Raw genomic sequence first — 20,646 nt, forward strand, 5'->3', positions numbered from 1 at the left:
TAATGGGGGGAACTTTGTGGGTTATAATATATATTTGCAGGTTTACATGTTAAATAATCCTATAGCACAGATTGGTTGACTTTATCCAGTTGTTTTCAACCTGCGGACCTCCAGATGTTGCAAAACTACAACTCCCAGCATGCCCGGACAGCCGTTGGCTGTCCGGGCATGCTGGGTGTTGTAGTTTTGCAACATCTGGAGGTCCGCAGGTTGTAGACCACTGACTTTATCTATGTTTCCTGTCTTGGTCTATATTGGGGGTCAGCAAGTCTGTGCCTCCCCAGCTGTCATTAAACGGGTTATCCAGGAAAAAACTTTTTTTATATATATCAACTGGCTCCAGAAAGTTAAACAGATTTGTAAATTTCTTCTATTAAAAAATCTTAATCCTTTCAGTACTTATGAGCTGCTGAAGTTGAGTTGTTCTTTTCTGTCTAAGTGCTCTCTGATGACACCTGTCTCGGGAACTGCCTAGTTTAGAAGCAAATCCCCATAGCAAACCTCTTCTGCTCCGTGCAGTTCCCGAGACAAGCAGAGATGTCAGCAGAGAGCACTGTTGCCAGACATAAAAGAAAAACTCAACTTCAGCAGCTGATAATTATTGAAAGGATTAAGAGTTTTTTAATAGAAGTAATTTTCAAATCTGTTTCAAATTTCTTGCACCAGTTGATTTAAAAAAGGATTAAAAAAAAATGTTTCCCAGGGGAGTACCCTTTTAAAATTATTCAGAACCCACACCAGACTCCTACAATCATTTAGACCACTCCCTAAAATTATACAGAATCCACACTAGATTCCTAAAATTTTTTAGAACTCCCCCTCCCCCCTAAAATGATACAGAACTCGGATCAGCCCTCTAAACTTAATCAGAACCCAGACCAGACTCCTACAAGTATTTAGACCACCCCCTAAAATTATTCAAAACCCAGACTAGATGCCTAAAATTATTAGACTTTGAGTTAATCAGAACCCCAGATGAGACCCCCTAAAATTACCTCAGACCACCCCTCCTAAATGTATTAAAATCCCAGACCAGCCTTCTAAATTGATCAGACCCCAGACCAGACCCGTAATGTCAGTTAACCCTTAAAGGGGCATTCCAGGAAAAAACTTTTTTTTATATTTCAACTGGCTCCAGAAAGTTAAACAGATTTGTAAATTACTTCTATTAAAAAATCTTAATCCTTTCAGTACTTATGAGCTTCTGAAGTTAAGGTTGTTCTTTTCTGTCTAAGAGCTCTCTGAAGACACGTGTCTCGGGAAACGCCCAGTTTAGAAGAGGTTTGCTATGGGGATTTGCTTCTAAACTGGGCGGTTCCCGAGACACGTGTCATCAGAGAGCACTTAGACAGAAAAGAATAACCTTAACTTCAGAAGTTCATAAATACCGAAAGGATTAAGATTTTTTAATAGAAGTAATTTACAAATCTGTTTAACTTTCTGGAGCCAGTTGATATATAAAAAAAAAGTTTTTTCCTGGATAACCCCTTTAACACTAGTTTAACTATATGAATTAAAGGGGTTATCCAGGAAAAAAAACTGTTAAATTTAAATTACTTCTATTAAAAAAAATCTTAATCCTTTCAGTACTTATGAGCTGCTGAAGTTGAGTTGTTATTTTCTGTCGAAGTGCTCTCTGATGACACCTGTCTCCGGAACTGTCCAGAGTAGAAGCAAATGTCTTCTACTCTGTGCAGTTCCCGAGACAAGCAGAGATGTCAGCAGAGAGCACTGTTGCCAGACAGAAAAGAACAACTCAACTTCAGCAGCTGATAATTATAGGAAGGATTAAGATTTTTTATTAGAAATAATTTACAAATCTGTTAAACTTTCTGGAGCCAGTTGATATAAAAAAAAAAAAAAAAGTTTTTTTTCCTGGATAACCCCTTTAAATGATACATCAGCGGTCCACCAGTGAAGAGAATGGTTGGTAGTAAAAGGTTTTATAGACTCGGGGACAAAAAAAGGTGCAGAATGGATGACACAATTATAAGAAGTGGCTAACAGGCGAGGCTCAGGTATTTTGTAGCGTGCCAGGTTAGAAACCACTGAGGTTGGCACCGTGTTATGTTTTCTGTTTAGAGAGGTGTTACGCCTACGAAACCAAACACAAGTAGAGTCTCTTACCAGCTCACGAGCTCCGCGAGTCTTCCTCTTGGGATCTGTCTTTGTCTTGGCATGTGTTTGGCAGTATACTGACGCCTACTAGCTTTTGGCTTGGGTTGTCTATAGTAAACACGGTATAAAGGAAGCTGTCCGCCATATCTCAAGAGTCCGTTGTGTTTGTCGGTCAGCGCAATCTCCGGATTCCATTCAGTTGTATTGACCGGGTTCCCGGAAGCTGAGATCGAGGATGCTGTTCTGCATCAATAGCTTTTAGTATGTGCAGATAGAACACGGTGTCGTACTCCAGATGACTCAACTAAAACAAATAAAACTGGGAGACTATTTAAATGGATATTCCAGGAAAAAACTTATATATATGTATATATATATATATATATATATATATATATATATGTTTTTTCCTGGAATATCAACTGGCTCCAGAAAGTTAAACAGATTTGTAAATTACTTCTATTAAAAAATCTTTATCCTACCAATAATTATCAACTGCTGAAGTTGAGTTGTTCTTTTCTGTCTGACAACAGTGCTCTCTGCTGACACCTCTGTCTGTCTCGGGAACTGCACAGAGTAGAAGAGGTTTGCTATGGGGATTTGCTTCTACTCTGGACAGTTCCCGAGACACGTGTCATCAGAGAGCACTTAGACAGAAAAGAACAACTCAACTTCAGCAGCTAAAAAGTACTGAAAGGATTAAGATTTTTTTTTAATAGAAGTAATTTACAAATCTGTTTTAACTTTCTGGGGCCAGTTGAGATATATATATATATATATATATATAAGTTTTTTCCTGGATAACCCCTTTAACAGTGATTTTCCTACTCCTGGCAGCCATTGCAAAACTACAACACCTATCATGCCCCTAAAGGCTGCTATACAGACTTGATATGCGTGCCCATGACTCCCAATGGTCTAAGGGGCTGTAAGGAAGGGAGTTCCTGTAGCAGTGTTTGCCAACCGGTTAGCCTCCAGCTGTTGCAAAACTACAACTCCCAGCATGCCCGGACAGCCTGTGGCTGTCCGGGCATGCTGGGAGTTGTAGTTTTGCAACAGCTGGAGGCTAACCGGTTGAGAAACACTCTCCTATGGGTTGAGCAGAAGATGCACCATGATACGGATGTCTCTGAATTGTGGGTTATCATAGAACCCAAAATATTAGTATTCGGGCTGGACGTCCAATGCCCTTAAAGTGAGGATTTGAAGACATATATTGGATGCTAGGACTGTTTATCCAAACATTTTAGAGATATTCGTGAAGAAAATGTGGATACGCTCAGAGTTATGGGTATTTAAAAAAATCAGACAAACCATTAGAGGAAGGGATATGAGAAGAATTCTCCTAAATAGGGAATCCTTCTGGATGTTCCTTTTGGATTCCAGAGAACCAAATGGATTGAATGTGAGACAGGATTTAATTTTAACCTATTGGTGGTGTACTATTCTGATATTCGTGGTTATGTTGCCTATGTTGTGTACTGTCGGCAGTACCGCATCGAGGATTCCACACCTTGTTTTTAAGATCACTGGATGACATCATGTGATTGATATGTTGTATATTTAAGGGGGAGAGTGTCAGTCTTTTTTTTTTTTTTTTTTGCATGACTAAGGGCACACCTGCCCAAAACGCGTAGGAGACTAAGCTCTGCTTTGTAAGATGTTTTACCTACTATAATAAAGTTACAACTTTTAACTGCTTCCATAGTGCCGAATTATACCTTTCAAGTCTGTGAGGGGGAACGCCACCCATCAGTGCACAGGTGCAGAAGGGAGGATTGGAGCGGCTTTATTTGGTTGTATCATAGAACCACAGTCCATAAATAATTCACTTGTAGCATATGGTAAAGAGAAGAAGAGCTGTAGGGTGTAAGATGACAGTTTAGGTGCATTATAGTGCAGATAGTTGTCCTTTGAATGGATTTTCCATTAAAATCTCCTGCAGGAATATTAATGCTTTTGGCCCCTTTCACAATAATAATAAACAAATGAAAATACAATAAATAAATAAAAAACAATAATTTAAATAAATGTAAAGAAAAAAATAATCTGTATGCACAAAAAAAAAAAAAATTATCTTTATGCATTTACTTCTGGCTATCCTATGAGACTGAAGCTCTGCTACACAGAATTTGTTTGATGTCTGTTTATAGAGATGAGCAAATCGAATCGAAGTTGAATTTGTTCCAAAAATTTTTATTCGGACCGAATCCAAACTTCGACTTGATTCGAATTTCTTCTTTAGCGACACCCCTGCGATAGTTTTGGATAATGTATAGATGTGAGCGGCTTTCTCCTGCGCTCGCATCTCTGCGATAGATAGGACGATCGCAGCGGGTGTCAGGAGTGACACCTGGTGTGATCTGTCCTTAACTGCAGGTACTACTGCTCCCAACATGGAGCACACTCTGCTCCATGCTGGGAGCTGTAGTACCTGATCGCAGCGGGTGTCACTTCTGACACCCGATGCGATTGTCCTGAATAATGTAATGTATAGATGCGGGCAGGCAGGCGCTCTTCTCTGGTCCTACTGTAATATGAGTATATGCTGTAGTATATATACCTATTATTCATATTTCCCGCAGAGAGCTGTGATTGGCTGGAACCATCTGGCCAATCACCGCTCTCTGTGGGAAATGTGAACAGAATTCACATCACTTATTCATATCACTGGCCGGCTGGAGTATAGTACAGTGATGCGAGTGCAGGAGAAAGTTGCTCCATCTCTGCAATAGAAAGGACAATCGCATCGGGTGTCTGGAGTGACACCCAGGGCGATCTGTCTATTAGTAGTAGTACTACCTAAAAAATGTAAAAAAATTGAGAAAAAACAATAATTAATTACAATGACATCGTCCTTCACAATTACATTAAATACATATATACATTACTAGCCCGGCCATCTGCCTCTGCAACTTGAAGTATCTTTGAAATCTGATAGAAGACCTCTGTAAAGCTATGGATTTTTGGTAAATTAGGGAAACTCAGCCTTTTTTTTGCCTACTTTATTATATATTACTGATGTCCCTGTCCTCGTCTCGTCTCTGATGCCCACAATTTTTCATGACAGCACATCTAAATGCCCGAAAAGTTTTATAAATGGAGTTAAAAAAGTAAAGTGAAAATTAAAAAAATTATGATTTAGAAGGAAAAGTAGAAAAAAAAATTGAAATGCACTCCTCATTCATTTTTAATACGGAGTGCTGAATTTCCTGGTCCCTGCCCGCTCCCGAAAATTGAAAGATAAAAAAAAAAAAAAAAATGTTCATTTTTAAACAGGGATCAACTTATGTGGGTGGGCAGGGACCTAAAAATGTAGCCGACAATAATAAAAATGTAGAAAGGGGCCATTTAAATGTGAAAATAATAAATTTTATATATATATATATATATATATATATATATATATATATATATATATATATATATATATTTTTTTTTTTTTTATTAGTAATGTATTTTAATATTGTGTTTAATAAAGTGTGTGTATATGTGTTTTCCTTTTTTTTCTCTATTTTTTATTTTTTTTAGTTAGTACTACTACTCCCAGCATTGAACAGACTGGTCCATGATGGGAGCTGTAGTACCTGTACTAATAGACAGATCGCCCTGGGTGTCACTCCTGACACCCGATGCGATTGTCCTTTCTATTGCACTATCTCTGCACTATACTCCGGCTGGCCAGTGATGTGAATAGAATTCACATCACTTATTCATATTTACCGCAGAGAGCTGTGATTGGCCAGATGGTTCCAGCCAATCACAGCTCTCTGCGGGAAATATGAATAATAGGTATATATACGGCATATACTCATACTACAGTAGGACCAGAGAAGAGCGGCCGGCCGCCCGCCTGCATCTATACATTATACAGGACGATCGCATCAGGTGTCAGAAGTGACAACCGCTGCGATCTGTCTATTAATGCAGGTATCTGTTCCATGCTGGGAGTAGAAGTACTACCTACAAAATGTGAAACATTTTTGAAAAAATGTGAAACACACACACACTTTATTAAACACATTATTAAAATACATTACTAATAAAAATTTGCCGAAGATTTATTCCGTTAGAATCGATTTAATTTTTATTTTTTTTAATTCGCTCATCTCTATCTGTTAAAATGGAGACACTGAGCTTTGCGTAGGAGCTGTAGACACAAATATTGGAAGATTTTTATTTGAAACATAATACAAAGTTGCTTTATTTTTATTTTAGATTTATAGCAACCTAAAAAAAATGTCTGTAAAGGTGTATGGAAGGATGAGAGTTAATGTTTGAGCTTTTAAATGTGATCTCAGCTGAGTTTCGTCTTGACGTTCTGTTCGACCAAAATGTGGTCAGCACACGGTGTTCTTGTTAAAGTGAATGTGTCATATAAAAATGACCTGCTGTTTTCAATAACATTTTCAGTGATAACCTTATTTATAACAAGTTTTTGGTGGTGTTTTTTTTCTCTCTCTAAGTTTCCAGTTTACTTTTCTTGATTTCAAAATAATCTTAAAATCACACAGTTTCTATTCTGGCTTCTAGGCCTAAAATTAAGCTAGGACTTCCTGTTCAGTTCAGACCATTTCCTAGCAATCTCCTCCTTATCATCACAGACAGGATTACAGTGACAGGGGACATCAGTGTATAGTGTGCAGAAGTACACAATAGATGATGCCCACAGCTCAGCCTCCCCCTCCCGGTAAAATGACCTCTGTCAAAGGTCACAGAGCATGGCCAGACCTCTTTCCCATGCATACCAATAGGACAGCTTTGCGTTTATTGTTGCCTATGTCCATCGGGCTTGCTGTTAAGCATATCTCTAAGAAAAGCTCAGCCATCATGCCGCCTTAATAATGTACAATAATAAAATGAAAGGAAAATTACAGTCAGAAAAAGGAGAACGTTTCAGTTTCTAATCAGTAAAAAAAATCTAGGTGACACGTTCCCTTTTAACCCCTTAAGGACTCAGCCCTTTTTTTTGCAATTCTGACCACTGTCACTTTAAGCATTAAAGGGGTACTCTGCTGTTCAGCGTTCGGAACAAAATGTTCCGAAAGCTTAGAGCTAGCGCCGGGGGCTCGTGACGCCATGGCCCCGCCCCCTCCAATAGACTTACATTGAGGGGGCGGGGCAGTGACATCACGAGCCCCCCGGCACCGGCTTTAAACGCTCGGAACATATTGTTCCGAACATGGAGCAGCAGAGTACCCCTTTAATAACTCTGGATTGCTTTTACCAATTATTCTGATTCCGAGATTGTTTTTTCGTGACATACACAGTGGTAAATTTTCGTCGTTACTTGCATCCTTTCTTGGTTAAAAAAAATCCCAAAATTTCAAGAAAATTTAGAAAATTTAGCATTTTTGCAACTTTGAAACTCTCTGCTTGTAAGGAAAATGGATATTCCAAATAAATTATATATTGATTCACATATACAACATGTCTACTTTATATATGCATCATAAAGGTGACATGTTTTTACTTTTTGAAGACATCAGAGGGCTTCAAAGTATAGCAGCAATAGCTGAATTTTTTTTAGGGACCAGTTAAGTTTGAAGTGGATTTGAGGGGCCTTTCTGTGAGAAATACCCCATAAATGACCCCATTATAGAAACTACACCCCTCAAAAGTATTCAAAGTGATATTGAGAAAGTTTGTTAACCCTTTAGGTGTTTCACAAGAATAGCAGCAAAGTGGAGGAGAAAAATCTAAATCTGCCTTTTTTACACTCGCATGTTCTTTTAGCCCCATTTTTTTTAAGTGGTAAAAGGAGAAAAAGCCCCCAAAAATTTTTAGCCCAATTTCTCTCGAGTATAGAAATACCTCATGTGTTGACATAAAGTGCTCTGCGGGCTCATAACATGGCTCGAGGGAAAGAGAAACTGTGGGATTTAAAAAAAAAAAAAAAAATTTGCGGTCATGGTTTTTGGGGGCCATGTTGCGTTTAGGAAGCCCCCATGGTGCCAGAACAGCAAAATAACCCCCACATGGCATACTATTTTGGAAACTACACCCAAGGAACATAACAAGGGGTGTAGTGAGCCTTAACACCTCACAGGTGTTTGACGACTTTGCGTTGAATTTGGACGTGATATTTGGAAAATTACATTTTTAATACTAAAATGATGGGGTTACCCCAAATTTTTCTTTTTCGCAAGGGGTAATAGGAGAAAATGGACCCCAAAATTTGAAGCCCAATTTCTTCCGATTTAAGAAAACGCCCCATATGTGGACGTTAAGTGCTCTTCTGGTGCACTACAGGTTTCAGAACAGAAGGAGCGCCATTGGACTTTTGGAGAGAGAATTTTGCTGAAATTGAAGTCGGGGGCCATGCAGAAAGCCCCCACATGTGACCCCATTTTGGAAACTACACCCCTCACAGAATTTAATAAGGGGTGCAGTGAGTATTTACACCCCACTGGTGTTTGACAGCTCTTCGGAACAGTAGGCTGTGCAAATGAAAAATTACATTTTTCATTTTCTCGGACCACTGTTCCAAAAATCTGCCAGACACCTGTGGGGTGTAAATACTCACTGTACCCCTTATTACATTACATGAGGGGTGTAGTTTCCAAAATGGGGTCACATGTGGGGGGGGTCCATTGTTCTGGCACCATGGAGGCTTTGTAAACACACATGGCCTTCAATTCCAGACACATTCTCTCTCCAAAAGCTCAATGGCGCTCCTTCTCTTCTGAGCCCTGTAGTGCGCCAGCAGAGCACTTTACATCCACATATGGGGTATTTCCATACTCAGAAGAAATGAGGTTACAAATCTTGGGGGGCTTTTTTCCTATTCCCCCATTGTGAAAATGAAAATGTTGGGATAACAACTGCATTTCAGCGGAAAAAAATAAAAATTTCATTTTCATGTCCAACTTTAACGAAAATTCTTCAAACACCTGTGGGGTGTTAAGGCTCACTATACCCCTTGTTACGTTCCGTGAGCGGTTTAGTTTCCAAAATGGGGTCACATGTGGGTGTTTTTTTTTCCTTTTACGTTTATGTCAGAACCGCTGTAACGATCAGCCACCCCTGTGCAAATCACCTCAAATGTACATGGTGCTCTCACTCCTGAGCCTTGTTGTGCGCCTGCAGAGCATTTTACATCCCCACATGGGGTATTTCCGTACTCAGAAGAAATTGCGTTACAAATTTTGGGGGGCTTTTTTTTCCTTTTCCTTTTTTTTTTAAATAACATTCTGGAGTAGACCCCCAACTTTACCTTTTCATAAGGGGTAAAAGGAGAAAAAGCCCCCAAAATTAGCAATTTCTCCCGAGTACGGAAATACCCCATATGTGGCCCTAAACTGTTGCCTTGAAATAAGACAGGGCTCTGAAGTGAGATAGCGCCATGTGCATTTGAGGCCTAAATTAGGGATTTGCATAGGGACGGACCCGGATGCAAGAATTACACATTCCTCCAATACCAAAATTACCCTACGGCAGTGTTTCCCAAACAGAGTGCCTCCAGCTGTTGCAAAACTCCCAGCATGTCACCAAAAACCTAATATAAATAATATAGCTCAAATAAACAAAAATGCACAAACACCAAATAAAAAAAATCTCAGCAATACAAAGCATATATACAAAAAATAAAAAACTTTATTGAGGTAATTCATATATTTGTTAAAATGCAATAGCACAGTGCACAGAACTGATAAAATGCAGGAGGTGTAGGCAAATAAACACTGAAGGGAGAAAGATGTTCGTTTCGCGCTGCTGCGCTTCGTCAGGGGGCCCCCTGACTCGCCCCCTGATGAAGCGCAGCAGCGCGAAACGTGTGTTGGGGTAAATGCAGGTGGCAGATGGCTCTACACTGATTTATTTTGCTCTTTGTTGTGCCTTTTTTCTGATGTTACTTTTGTTTATAGGGTTTATATGTACCTATTATGATATACCTTTCACTCTAAGCTATTATTTATTGGTGGCACTTGCATTTTTCTCCCTTCAGTGTTTATTTGCCTACACCTCCTGCATTTTATCAGTTCTGTGCACTGTGCTATTGCATTTTATCAAATATATGAATTACCTCAATAAAGTTTTTCATTTTTTGTATATATGCTTTGTATTGCTGAGATTTTTTTGATTTTGTGTTTGTGAAAACTCCCAGCATGCCTGGATAGTCAATGGCTGTCTTGCAACACTGGGAGTTGTTGTTTTGCAACAGCTGTAGGCTCTGTTTTAGAAACCGTGCCGTACCAGACGTTTCTCATTTTTATTGGGGAGGAGGGGTGTAAATGTGTAGGGGTATGTGTATATGTAGTGTTTTACTTTTTATTTTGTGTAGTGTACTGTTTTTAGGGTACATTTACACGGCAGGGGTTCACAGCGAGTTTCCCGCTGGAAGTTTGAGCTGCAGCGGAAAATTTGCTGCATCTCAAACTTGCAGGGAGAAACTCACTTTAAACCCCCACCCATGTGAATGTACCCTGTACATTCACATGGGGGGGGGGGGACCTCTAGCTGTTGCAAAACTAAGACTCCCAGCATGCCCTTTGGCTGTCCGTGCATGCTGGGTGTTGTAGTTATGCAACAGCTGGAGGCACACTGGTTGCAAAACACTGAATTTGTTACTTAACTCAAAGTATCACAACCAGTGTGCCTCCAGCTGTTGCAAAAGTACAACTCCCAGCATGTACGGACAGCCAAAGGGCATGCTGAGAGTTGTAATTTGCAACAGCTGGAGGCACACTGGTTACGAAAGACTGAGTTAGGTTGTGTTTCGCCACCAGTGTGCCTCCAGCTGTTGCAAAACCTACAACGCTCAGCATGCAGTAATAGCTGAAGGGCATGTTGGGACTTTTAGTTATGCAAAAGCTGGAGGCGTACTACTACAACTTCCAGCATGCCATTTGGCTGTCCGGGCATGCTGGGAGTTATAGTTTTGCAACAGCTGGAGGCACACGAGTTGGGAAACACTGAGTTAGGAAACAGACAATGTTTCCCAACCAGTGTGCCTCCAGTTGTTGCAAAACTACAGCTCCCAGCAAGCCCAGACAGCAGAAGGGCATGTTGGGAGTTGTAGTTATGCAACAACTAGAGGAGAACAGTTTGGAGACCACTGTGTAGTGGTGTCCAAACTTTAGCCCTCCAGATGTTGCAAAACTACAACTCCAAGCATGCTTATACTGCCCAGGCATGCTGCGAGTTGTAGTTCGGCAACATCTGAAGGGCCAAATGTTACAGAACTACAATTCCCAGCATGTCTGGGCATGCTTGGAGTTGTAGTTTTGCAACATCTAGAGGGCTACAGCTTGGGCACCACTGTATAGTGGTCTCCAAACTATGGCCCTCCAGATGTTGCAAAACTACAACTCCAAGACAGCCTTTGGCTGTCTGGGCATGCTGGGAGTTGTAGTTTGGTAACTCCTAGAAGGCAGCAGTGAAGATCACTTACCACTGATCTTCACTTCTGCCTCCATCACTGCCGCTGATCCCGCCGCTGCCCTCCGCGATCGCCGGTGGCACCACCTCCTCCTGCACTCCGGTACCCTCCGCCATCTTCTTCCCGCTCTGCTCCAACAACCAGGGGCGGGCAGAGCGGAGATTTCCACTTTAACCCTCCAGCCCCCTCTCCTACCATTGGTCGGTTAGTCCTAACCGACCAATGGCAGGGGATAGGGGGAGGTGGTACCCCTGCCACCTTGCTCCTATATTTCAGGATGGTCGGAGCTGTCTCTGACATCTCCTATCATTCCTATTTTCCGGGCTATCTGAATTGATCGGCAATTTCTGTCATGGGGGGATACTCCCCAGGCATTGTCACTGGATGCCTGCTGAATGATTTCAGCAGGCATCCCGCTTCAGTCCCCACCTGGCAAGCGTCAGGAAGCGGAGAAATGCAGGGCCTACCTGTACGCCTTTAGTCCTTAAGTACTCGAAGCCCTGAGTCCTTAAGTACTCGGAAACGGGGGCGTATGGGTACGCCCTGCGTCCTTAACGGGTTAAGGTGAGAGAAAAAAGCTGAATTGCCATAAAGCATTTTGGGTTTCGCAGTGTGGATTGCCTTATGTTGCACTTGTGACCATATCTTGGACGGGTGACAAATCTGTGTTTTCCCTGTAACTGGGCATTTTATTGTCATCTTATCTTCAATATCTCTTACTTAGTGCTGTCATCCTGTTTACTCAGAACTCCTTGTAAAAAAGGGAACCAGTCGGCCCTGTGGGTTTCCCATCCTACGACTTCAGTACAGGGGGAATGCCAGTGTCAGCTGGGGGGGGCGAGGGAAACAAATACTGAGTCGGCTGTATTATGAGACACTGCTGCCGATAAGTTGGTCAGTGCAGCTTTCAGTCTGTGCAGCTTTCAGTGAGGCTCTGTGCAGCTTTTAGTCTGTGCAGCTTTCAGTGAGGCTCTGTGCAGCTTTTAGTCTGTGCACACTTCCTGAGTTTGGACTTTTGCCATTACAAGCAGGAGACCAAAATCTGAGATTTTGACCAGACGGAATGTGTTCTGGCCAAGAAAAGAGACCCCTGGTGGCCAGAAGTATACTGCAGAAAAACTAACATAAATTTTTTTTTTTTATCGAAGTCAATTACAAAAGTTATTTATTTGGCATAAGAAATCTGATATTTAATGACCGTGCCCATTTGTTTATTTATTTTTAGATTCATTTTTACAAACTGGCATGGAACGAATGAAAGTGAACCATCGGTCTGGAGATATTGCCCCAAAAAGCATAAAGACAGCTATGACAACAAGCAGGTCCCGGATGGGACCCCGATCCTTGATGCCAGCTCCCTGGATTATATTTTTGCACAGGTAGGTTCACTTTTATCTTCAGTAAACATATTCTGATCTTTCCACTGGTTATTTCTCTGAGGTATTGAGCAGAACCCGGGGGATGGGAGCTGTGCGCTATGGCCTCACACCTCTGTGCGCTATGGCCTCACACCTCTGTGCGCTATGGCCTCACACCTCTGTGCGCTATGGCCTCACACTAATTGACACGTCATGGGGTGCCAGGTTGTTGATACCGTTGCGCTCACCAGTCCAGCTTTGATGTGGCTCTCACTTTACAAGACCAGTCCTGGTGACAAGTATCCTGTCGTTTTCTATAGAATTATTGAAGCCATCTACAGTGATCCCTCAACTTACAATGGCCTCAACATACAGTAGTTTCAACATACAATGGTCTTTTCTGGACCATTGTAACTTGAAACCAGACTCAACATACAATGCTATGGAAACTGCGAAACGTGTCAATGGCTGGAAAAACCGACCAATCCGAATGGACATTCACTGGTAAAACCCCTGTAGTCCTAAAGTGCATGCACTGACTGGTGTCTGGTTGCGCCCCCTACAGTACAGGGAGGTATTACATGTTCTGTACTCTTTACCTGTATTACTGAAGTGTATGCACTGACTGGTGTCTGGTAGTGCCCCCTACAGTACAGGAAGGTATTACATGTTCTGTACTACACTTTACCTGTATTATTGAAGTGTATGCACTGACTGGTGTCTGGTAGCGCCCCCTACAGTACAGGGAGGTATTACATGTTCTGTACTCTGTACCTGTATTACTGAAGTGTATGCACTGACTGGTGTCTGGTAGCGCCCCCTACAGTACAGGGAGGTATTACATGTTCTGTACTCTGTACCTGTATTACTGAAGTGTATGCACTGACTGGTGTCTGGTAGCGCCCCCTACAGTACAGGGAGGTATTACATGTTCTGTACTCTTTACCTGTATTACTGAAGTGCATGCACTGACTGGTGTCTGGTAGCACCCCTTACAGTACAGGGAGGTATTACATGTTCTGTACTCTGTACCTGTATTACTGAAGTGTATGCACTGACTGGTGTCTGGTAGCGCCCCTTACAGTACAGGGAGGTATTACATGTTCTGTACTCTTTACCTGTATTACTGAAGTGCATGCACTGACTGGTGTCTGGTAGCGCCCCCTACAGTACAGGGAGGTATTACATGTTCTGTACTATTTACCTGTATTACTGAAGTGTATGCACTGACTGGTGTCTGGTAGCGCCCCCTACAGTACAGGGAGGTATTACATGTTCTGTACTACTCTTTACCTGTATTATTGAAGTACATGCACTGACTGGTGTCTGGTAGCGCCCACTACAGTACAGGGAGGTATTACATGTTCTGTTCTCTTTACCTGTATTACTGAAGTGTATGCACTGACTGGTGTCTGGTAGCGCCCCCTACTGTACAGGGAGGTATTACATGTTCTGTACTCTTTACCTGTATTACTGAAGTATATGCACTGACTGGTGTCTGGTAGCGCCCCCTACTGTACAGGGAGGTATTACATGTTCTGTACTCTTTACCTGTATTACTGAAGTGTATGTACTGACTGGTGTCTGGTAGCGCCCCCTACAGTACAGGGAGGTATTACATGTTCTATACTCTTTACCTGTATTACTGAAGTGCATGCACTGACTGGTGTCTGGTAGCGCCCCCTACAGTACAGGGAGGTATTACATGTTCTGTACTCTCTACCTGTATTACTGAAGTGTATGTACTGACTGGTGTCTGGTAGCACCCCCTACAGTACATTGAGGTATTACATGTTCTGTACACTTTACCTGTATTACTGAAGTGTATGCACTGACTGGTGTCTGGTAGCACCCCCTACAGTACAGAGAGGTATTACATGTTCTGTACTAGTCTTTACCTGGATTATTGAAGTACATGCACTGACTGGTGTCTGGCAGCGCCCACTACAGTACAGGGAGGTATTACATGTTCTGTACTCTTTACCTGTATTACTGAAGTGTATGCACTGACTGGTGTCTGGTAGCGCCCCCTACAGTACAGGGAGGTATTATATGTTCTGTACTCTTTACCTGTATTACTGAAGTGTATGCACTGACTGGTGTCTGATAGCACCCCCTACAGTACAGGGAGGTATTACATGTTCTGTACTCTTTACCTGTATTACTGAAGTGTATGCACTGACTGGTGTCTGGTAGCGCCCACTACAGTACAGGGAGGTATTACATGTTCTGTACTCTTTACCTGTATTACTGAAGTGTATGCACTGACTGGTGTCTGGTAGCGCCCCCTACAGTACAGGGAGGTATTATATGTTCTGTACTCTTTACCTGTATTACTGAAGTGTATGCACTGACTGGTGTCTGATAGCACCCCCTACAGTACAGGGAGGTATTACATGTTCTGTACTCTTTACCTGTATTACTGAAGTGTATGCACTGACTGGTGTCTGGTAGCGCCCACTACAGTACAGGGAGGTATTACATGTTCTGTACTCTTTACCTGTACCAGGGTTAGCCGCTCCTTTGGACACCAGGTGAGGGCGGCTCCCTTCTACTTTTTTTTAGGACATTGCATGTTCTGTGCAGGACCCTGAAGAAGCTTCTGTCCTCTACATAGACCAGTGTTTCCCAAAGAGGATGCCTCCAGCTGTTGCAAAACTACAACTCCCAGCAGGGAGTTGTAGTTTTGCAACAGCTGGAGGCTCCCTGCTTGGGAAACACTGACAGTGATTACAGCTCCCAGCAGATCTTCATTACTTTTATATGTAAGGATTTGCTTTATCTATATTAGTTATCTACTTATTTTTCTTTAATTCTCACTTTTTCCTATTTTTGGATGACATTTTGGTGCCTTTAGAACCAATTACCAGGTTTCCATAGAGTTCTGGTCTCAACATACAATGGTTTCAACATACAATGGTCGTCCTGGAACCGATTAATATTGTAACTTGAGGGAGCACTGTGTATTGTAGCAAAATGTGTATGTGGTTGAAATTTGTAAAAACTGAAACAGCGATAGTTTCATCCTCTTCTTGATACCTTTATTAGGGCCAATATGAGTTGGTGAAATGTCTGGCACCTGTCCGAGACCCAAAAACTGACAATGAGATGCATGAAATAGAGAATGAGTGCCTGGGGATGGCGGTGCTGGCGATCTCTCACTATGCCATCAAGAGGAACATGCAGCTGCCAGAACTTCCCAAAGATATAAGGTAGGTGGTCAATGTTCTGTAATATTCCGGGGTCTATGGAAGAACAACTACACTGAAGATCATACATGCAATCAGCCATAACATTAAAACAGGTAACGTGAATACCATGGAGCATGGGTGGGGTATATTGGGCAACAAGTGACCAGTCAGTTCTTGCAGTTAAAGGGGTTATCCAGGAAAAAACTTTTTTTTTTATATATCAACTGGCTCCGGAAAGTTAAACAGATTTGTAAATTACTTCTATTAAAAAATCTTAATCCTTCCAATAGTTATTAGCTTCTGAAGTTTTCTGTCTAACTGCTCAATGATGATGTCACGTCCCGGGAGCTGTGCATGATGGGAGAATATCCCCATAGGAACTGCACAGCTCCCGGGACGTGAGTCATCAGAAAGCAGTTAGACAGAAAAAAACAACTCCACTTCAGAAGCTAATAACTATTGCAAGGATTAAGATTTTTTAATCGAAGTAATAATTTACAAATCTGTTTAACTTTCCGGAGCCAGTTGATGTATAAAAAAAAGTTTTGCCCTGGAATACCCCTTTAAGGTTGTTCTTTTCTGTCTAAGTGCTCTCTGATGACACCTGTCTCAGGAACCGCCCAGTTTAGAAGCAAATCCCCATAGCAAACCTCTTCTAAACTGGGCGGTTCCCAAGACACGTGTCATCAGAGAGCACTTAGACAGAAAAGAACAACCTTAACTTCAGAAGCTCATTAGTACTGAAAGGATTAAGATTTTTTAGAAGTAATTTACAAATCAGTTTTTTCTGGAGCCAGTTGAGATGATATATATATATATATGAAAAAAGTTTTTTCCAGGATGACCCCTTTAATGTTGAGTAAGCAGTAATAATGGGCCAAATAGTGATGTGTAGACGACTGGGTCAAGGCATCTCCAGAGTGGACGGTCTTGTGAGGTGTTCCCAGTGTGTAGGGGTTAGTACCTAACAAAATTGTCCAAGGAAGGACAACCGGTGACCAGGGACAGGATCATGTGTGCCTAAGACTCATATGTATTGGGGGCCTGTCTGGTCGGACCCCACTGAAGAGCTGCTGTAAAGCAAACTGCTGAAAAAGTTACTGCTGGCTAAGATAGAAAGGTGTTAGATTACACTGGACACTGCCGCTTGCTGCAATGGACACCAGAGTAGAGCTGGGCGGTATGACCAAATGTGTGTATCACGGTATTTTTTAAACATTTGGCGGTTCCACGGTATATAACGGTATTTCCTAGCCCCCCCCCCCCCCAATATTAATTATCAGCCCACATTCCCATCGGGGTACTACTCACCTATGTCACCCGCATGCTCTGCCCTCCTCGTCCTGCTGGTTGCGGCCGCCGGCGCTGACGCTCTATACTGTATCCCTATGCCCGGGCTGCAAAAGGTAAACAAAATAAACTTTAACGCACCTACGTCGGCCTTACGCTGGGGACGGGAACGTCGGACAGCCGTCAGCCTATCAGCGGCCGCAGCGATGTTCCGCCTCAGCCGGTGATAGGCTGAGCCCACTGTCATGTAAGAAGCCGGCTTCTTACATGACAGTGGGCTCAGCCTATCACCGGCCGAGGCGGAACATCGCTGCGGCCGGTGATAGGCTGACGGCTGTCCGACGTTCCCGTCCCCAGGAAACAAGCGAGGCCGGTACTGGACCAACGGGAGGCGAGTTAAAGTTTATTTTTTGCAGCCCGGGCATAGGGATACAGCATAGGGATATACCGCACAGTATAGAGCAGTGGTCTCCAACCTGCGGACCTCCAGATGTTGCAAAACTACAACTCCCAGCATGCCCGGACAGCCAACGGCTGTCCGGGCATGCTGGGAGTTGTAGTTTTGCAACATCTGGAGGTCTGCAGGTTAGAGACTACGGGTATAGAGTGTCAGCGCCGGCGGCCGCAACAAACGGGAAGAGGAGGGCGGCGCATGCGGGTGACATGTGAGTAGTACCCTGATGGGGACAGCGCTGGGCTGATAATTGGGGGGCAGAACAGCGCTCGCAGGTCACATAGGATCAGTTTCCCAATGTGGGGACAGCGCAGCACTGGGCTGATTCATTCATTCCCGAGGGGGAGGGGCCAAACCGGTATTGCGGTATGGGTTAAAATTCATATCGTGCAGCACAAAAATTTCGGTATTCGGTATGACCCGGTATATACCGCCCAGCCCTACACCAGAGCATCAAAATTGCACCATGGAACAATGGAAAAAGCCGCCTGGTCTGATGGGTGACGTTCTCCGTCATGTGGATGGCCAAGTGCGTGTGCATAATTTACCGGGGTGCATTATGGGAAGAGGACAAGCTGGTGGGGACAGTATAAGGGGCAATGTTCTGCTGGAGACCTTGTGTCCTCCATCACGTGGATGTTACGGTGACATGTACCACCTACCTATCCATTGTACAGTCCTCCCCTTCATGGCAGCGGGAACCTCTAATGGCAGCGGACATTGTGCAGAAAGGACGAACGAGGGGGGGACTCAAGTTTCCCCAGATCTCAATCCAATCGATCTGCTGGAGAAACAAGTGCGATTCATGGAGGCCGAACCTCGCACCTCACAGAATCCGATACATAGGACACAGCAAACAGCACAGGACTATGGGGTCCGGGCCTAGATCAGGGAACAAGTGGGACTGACACAATATTAGGTTTTAATGTTCTGGCTGATCAGTATGTATGGGCTGTAGGACTTTGCTTATTAGTCAGAGCTCGTTTATTCCTTCTGCAAAGGACTCTGAGCGGGGATATTATCCCCCCCATGGGGTTTTACATCTTTCAGTACCTTCATATTAAGACACGTCCTTGATCTCGCACCTACACGAATTACAAGAATGAAGTGTTGTCTCCTTTTGGCTTCACTTCTAAAAAAAAATGTCTTTCTAAAGTAATGCCGAAGGTGCACCCACTGAATTCGGTCGTGCCAAAAGTTAACACACACACAACTTCTCAATTGAATAACCTCTATATGTGGTTTATACACTAAAGCTGCTCTTTTACATTGTGTAGAACAGTGTGTTCCAACCAGGGTGCCTTAAAGGGGTACTCCACCCCTAGACATCTTATCCCCTATCCAAAGGAGGATAAGATGGAGGCACCCTGGTTGGAAAACACTGGCATAGAAGGTAATGTGTCCGTCTTATCTGTTATTGCAGTAAACACGTCATTTCATCATCCTCATCATCATCATCCTCATCATCATCATCATCATCATCATCTCTGTTTATTTCCCCTTTTCTGCCATCTGCGGTATGATGTTTGTAGCTCGATTGGCCTAGCATCTAGCTTATCTGATTTTATTTTTAGTCCATGCATAACTTTAGCCATTTACTTAAAGGGGTCCTCCGCTGAAAAACTTTTATTTTTTTTTATTTTTTATTTTTTTTTATAAATCAACTGGTGCCAGAAAGTTAAACAGATTTGTAAATTACTTCTATAAAAAAAAAAAAAAATCTTAATCCTTCCTGTACTTATTAGCTGCTGGAAACTACAGTGGAAATTCGTTTCCGTTTGAAACACAGAGCTCTCTGCTGACATCACGAGCACAGTGCTCTCTGCTGACATCTCTGTCCATTTTAGGAACTGTCCAGAGTAAAAGGTAAATCCCCATTGCGAACATATTCTGCTCTGGACAGTTCCTTAAATGGACAGAGATGTCAGCAGAGAGCCCTGTGGTCGTGATGTCAGCAGAGAGCTCTGTGTTTCAAAAAGAAAAGAATTTCCTCTGTAGTATTCAGCAGCTAATAAGTACAGGAAGGATTAAGATTTTTTAATAGAAGTCATTTGCAAATCTGTTTAACTTTCTGGCACCAGTTGATTTAAAAAAAAAAAAATAGTTTTCAGCGGAGTACCCCTTTAAGTTAATGGCTAAAGTTATGCATGGACTAAAAATAAAATCAGATAAGCTAGATGCTAGGCCAATCTAGCTACAAACATCATACCGCAGATGGCAGAAAAGGGGAAATAAACAGAGAGGATGATGATGGTGATGGTGATGATGATGATGATGATGATGAAATGACGTATTTACTGCAATAACAGATAAGACGGGCACATTACCTTCTATGCCAGTGTTTTCCAACCAGGGTGCCTCCAGCTGTAGCAAAACTACAACTCACAGCATGCCCGGACAGCCTTCGGCTGTCCGGGCATGCTGGGAGTTGTAGTTTTACAACAGCTCAACCCCTTAAGGACGCAGGACGTAAATGTACGTCCTGGTGAGGTGGTACTTAACGCACCAGGACGTACATTTACGTCCTGTGCATAACCGCGGGCATCGGAGCGATGCCCGTGTCATGCGCGGCTGATCCCGGCTGCTGATCGCAGCCAGGGACCTGCCGGCAATGGCCGACGCCCGCGATCTCGCGGGCGTCCGCCATTAACCCCTCAGGTGCCGGGATCAATACAGATCTCGTCATCTGCGGCAGTGCGCGATTTCAATGAATGATCGGATCACCCGCAGCGCTGCTGCGGGGATCCGATCATTCAGAACGCCGCACGGAGGTCCCCTCTCCTTCCTCCGTGCGGCTCCCGGCGTCTCCTGCTCTGGTCTGTGATCGAGCAGACCAGAGCAGGAGATGACCGATAA

General features: G+C 43.0%; 1 protein-coding gene across 4 annotated transcripts in view; it reads left to right on the top strand.

Annotated features, from left to right (window-relative positions):
• The window catches only part of JAK1 (Janus kinase 1), a 188,713-nt gene that overhangs the window by 92,030 nt on the left and 76,037 nt on the right, over positions 1-20,646 (top strand). For all 4 annotated transcript variants that reach the window (XM_056532842.1, XM_056532839.1, XM_056532838.1 and 1 more), the window contains 2 exons: positions 12,723-12,876; positions 15,904-16,067. In XM_056532842.1, the coding sequence (XP_056388817.1) occupies positions 12,723-12,876; positions 15,904-16,067 (318 nt within the window). The remainder of the gene's footprint in view (positions 1-12,722; positions 12,877-15,903; positions 16,068-20,646) is intronic.

Source organism: Hyla sarda, chromosome 7, assembly GCF_029499605.1.
Source record: "Hyla sarda isolate aHylSar1 chromosome 7, aHylSar1.hap1, whole genome shotgun sequence".
NCBI lineage: Eukaryota > Metazoa > Chordata > Amphibia > Anura > Hylidae > Hyla > Hyla sarda.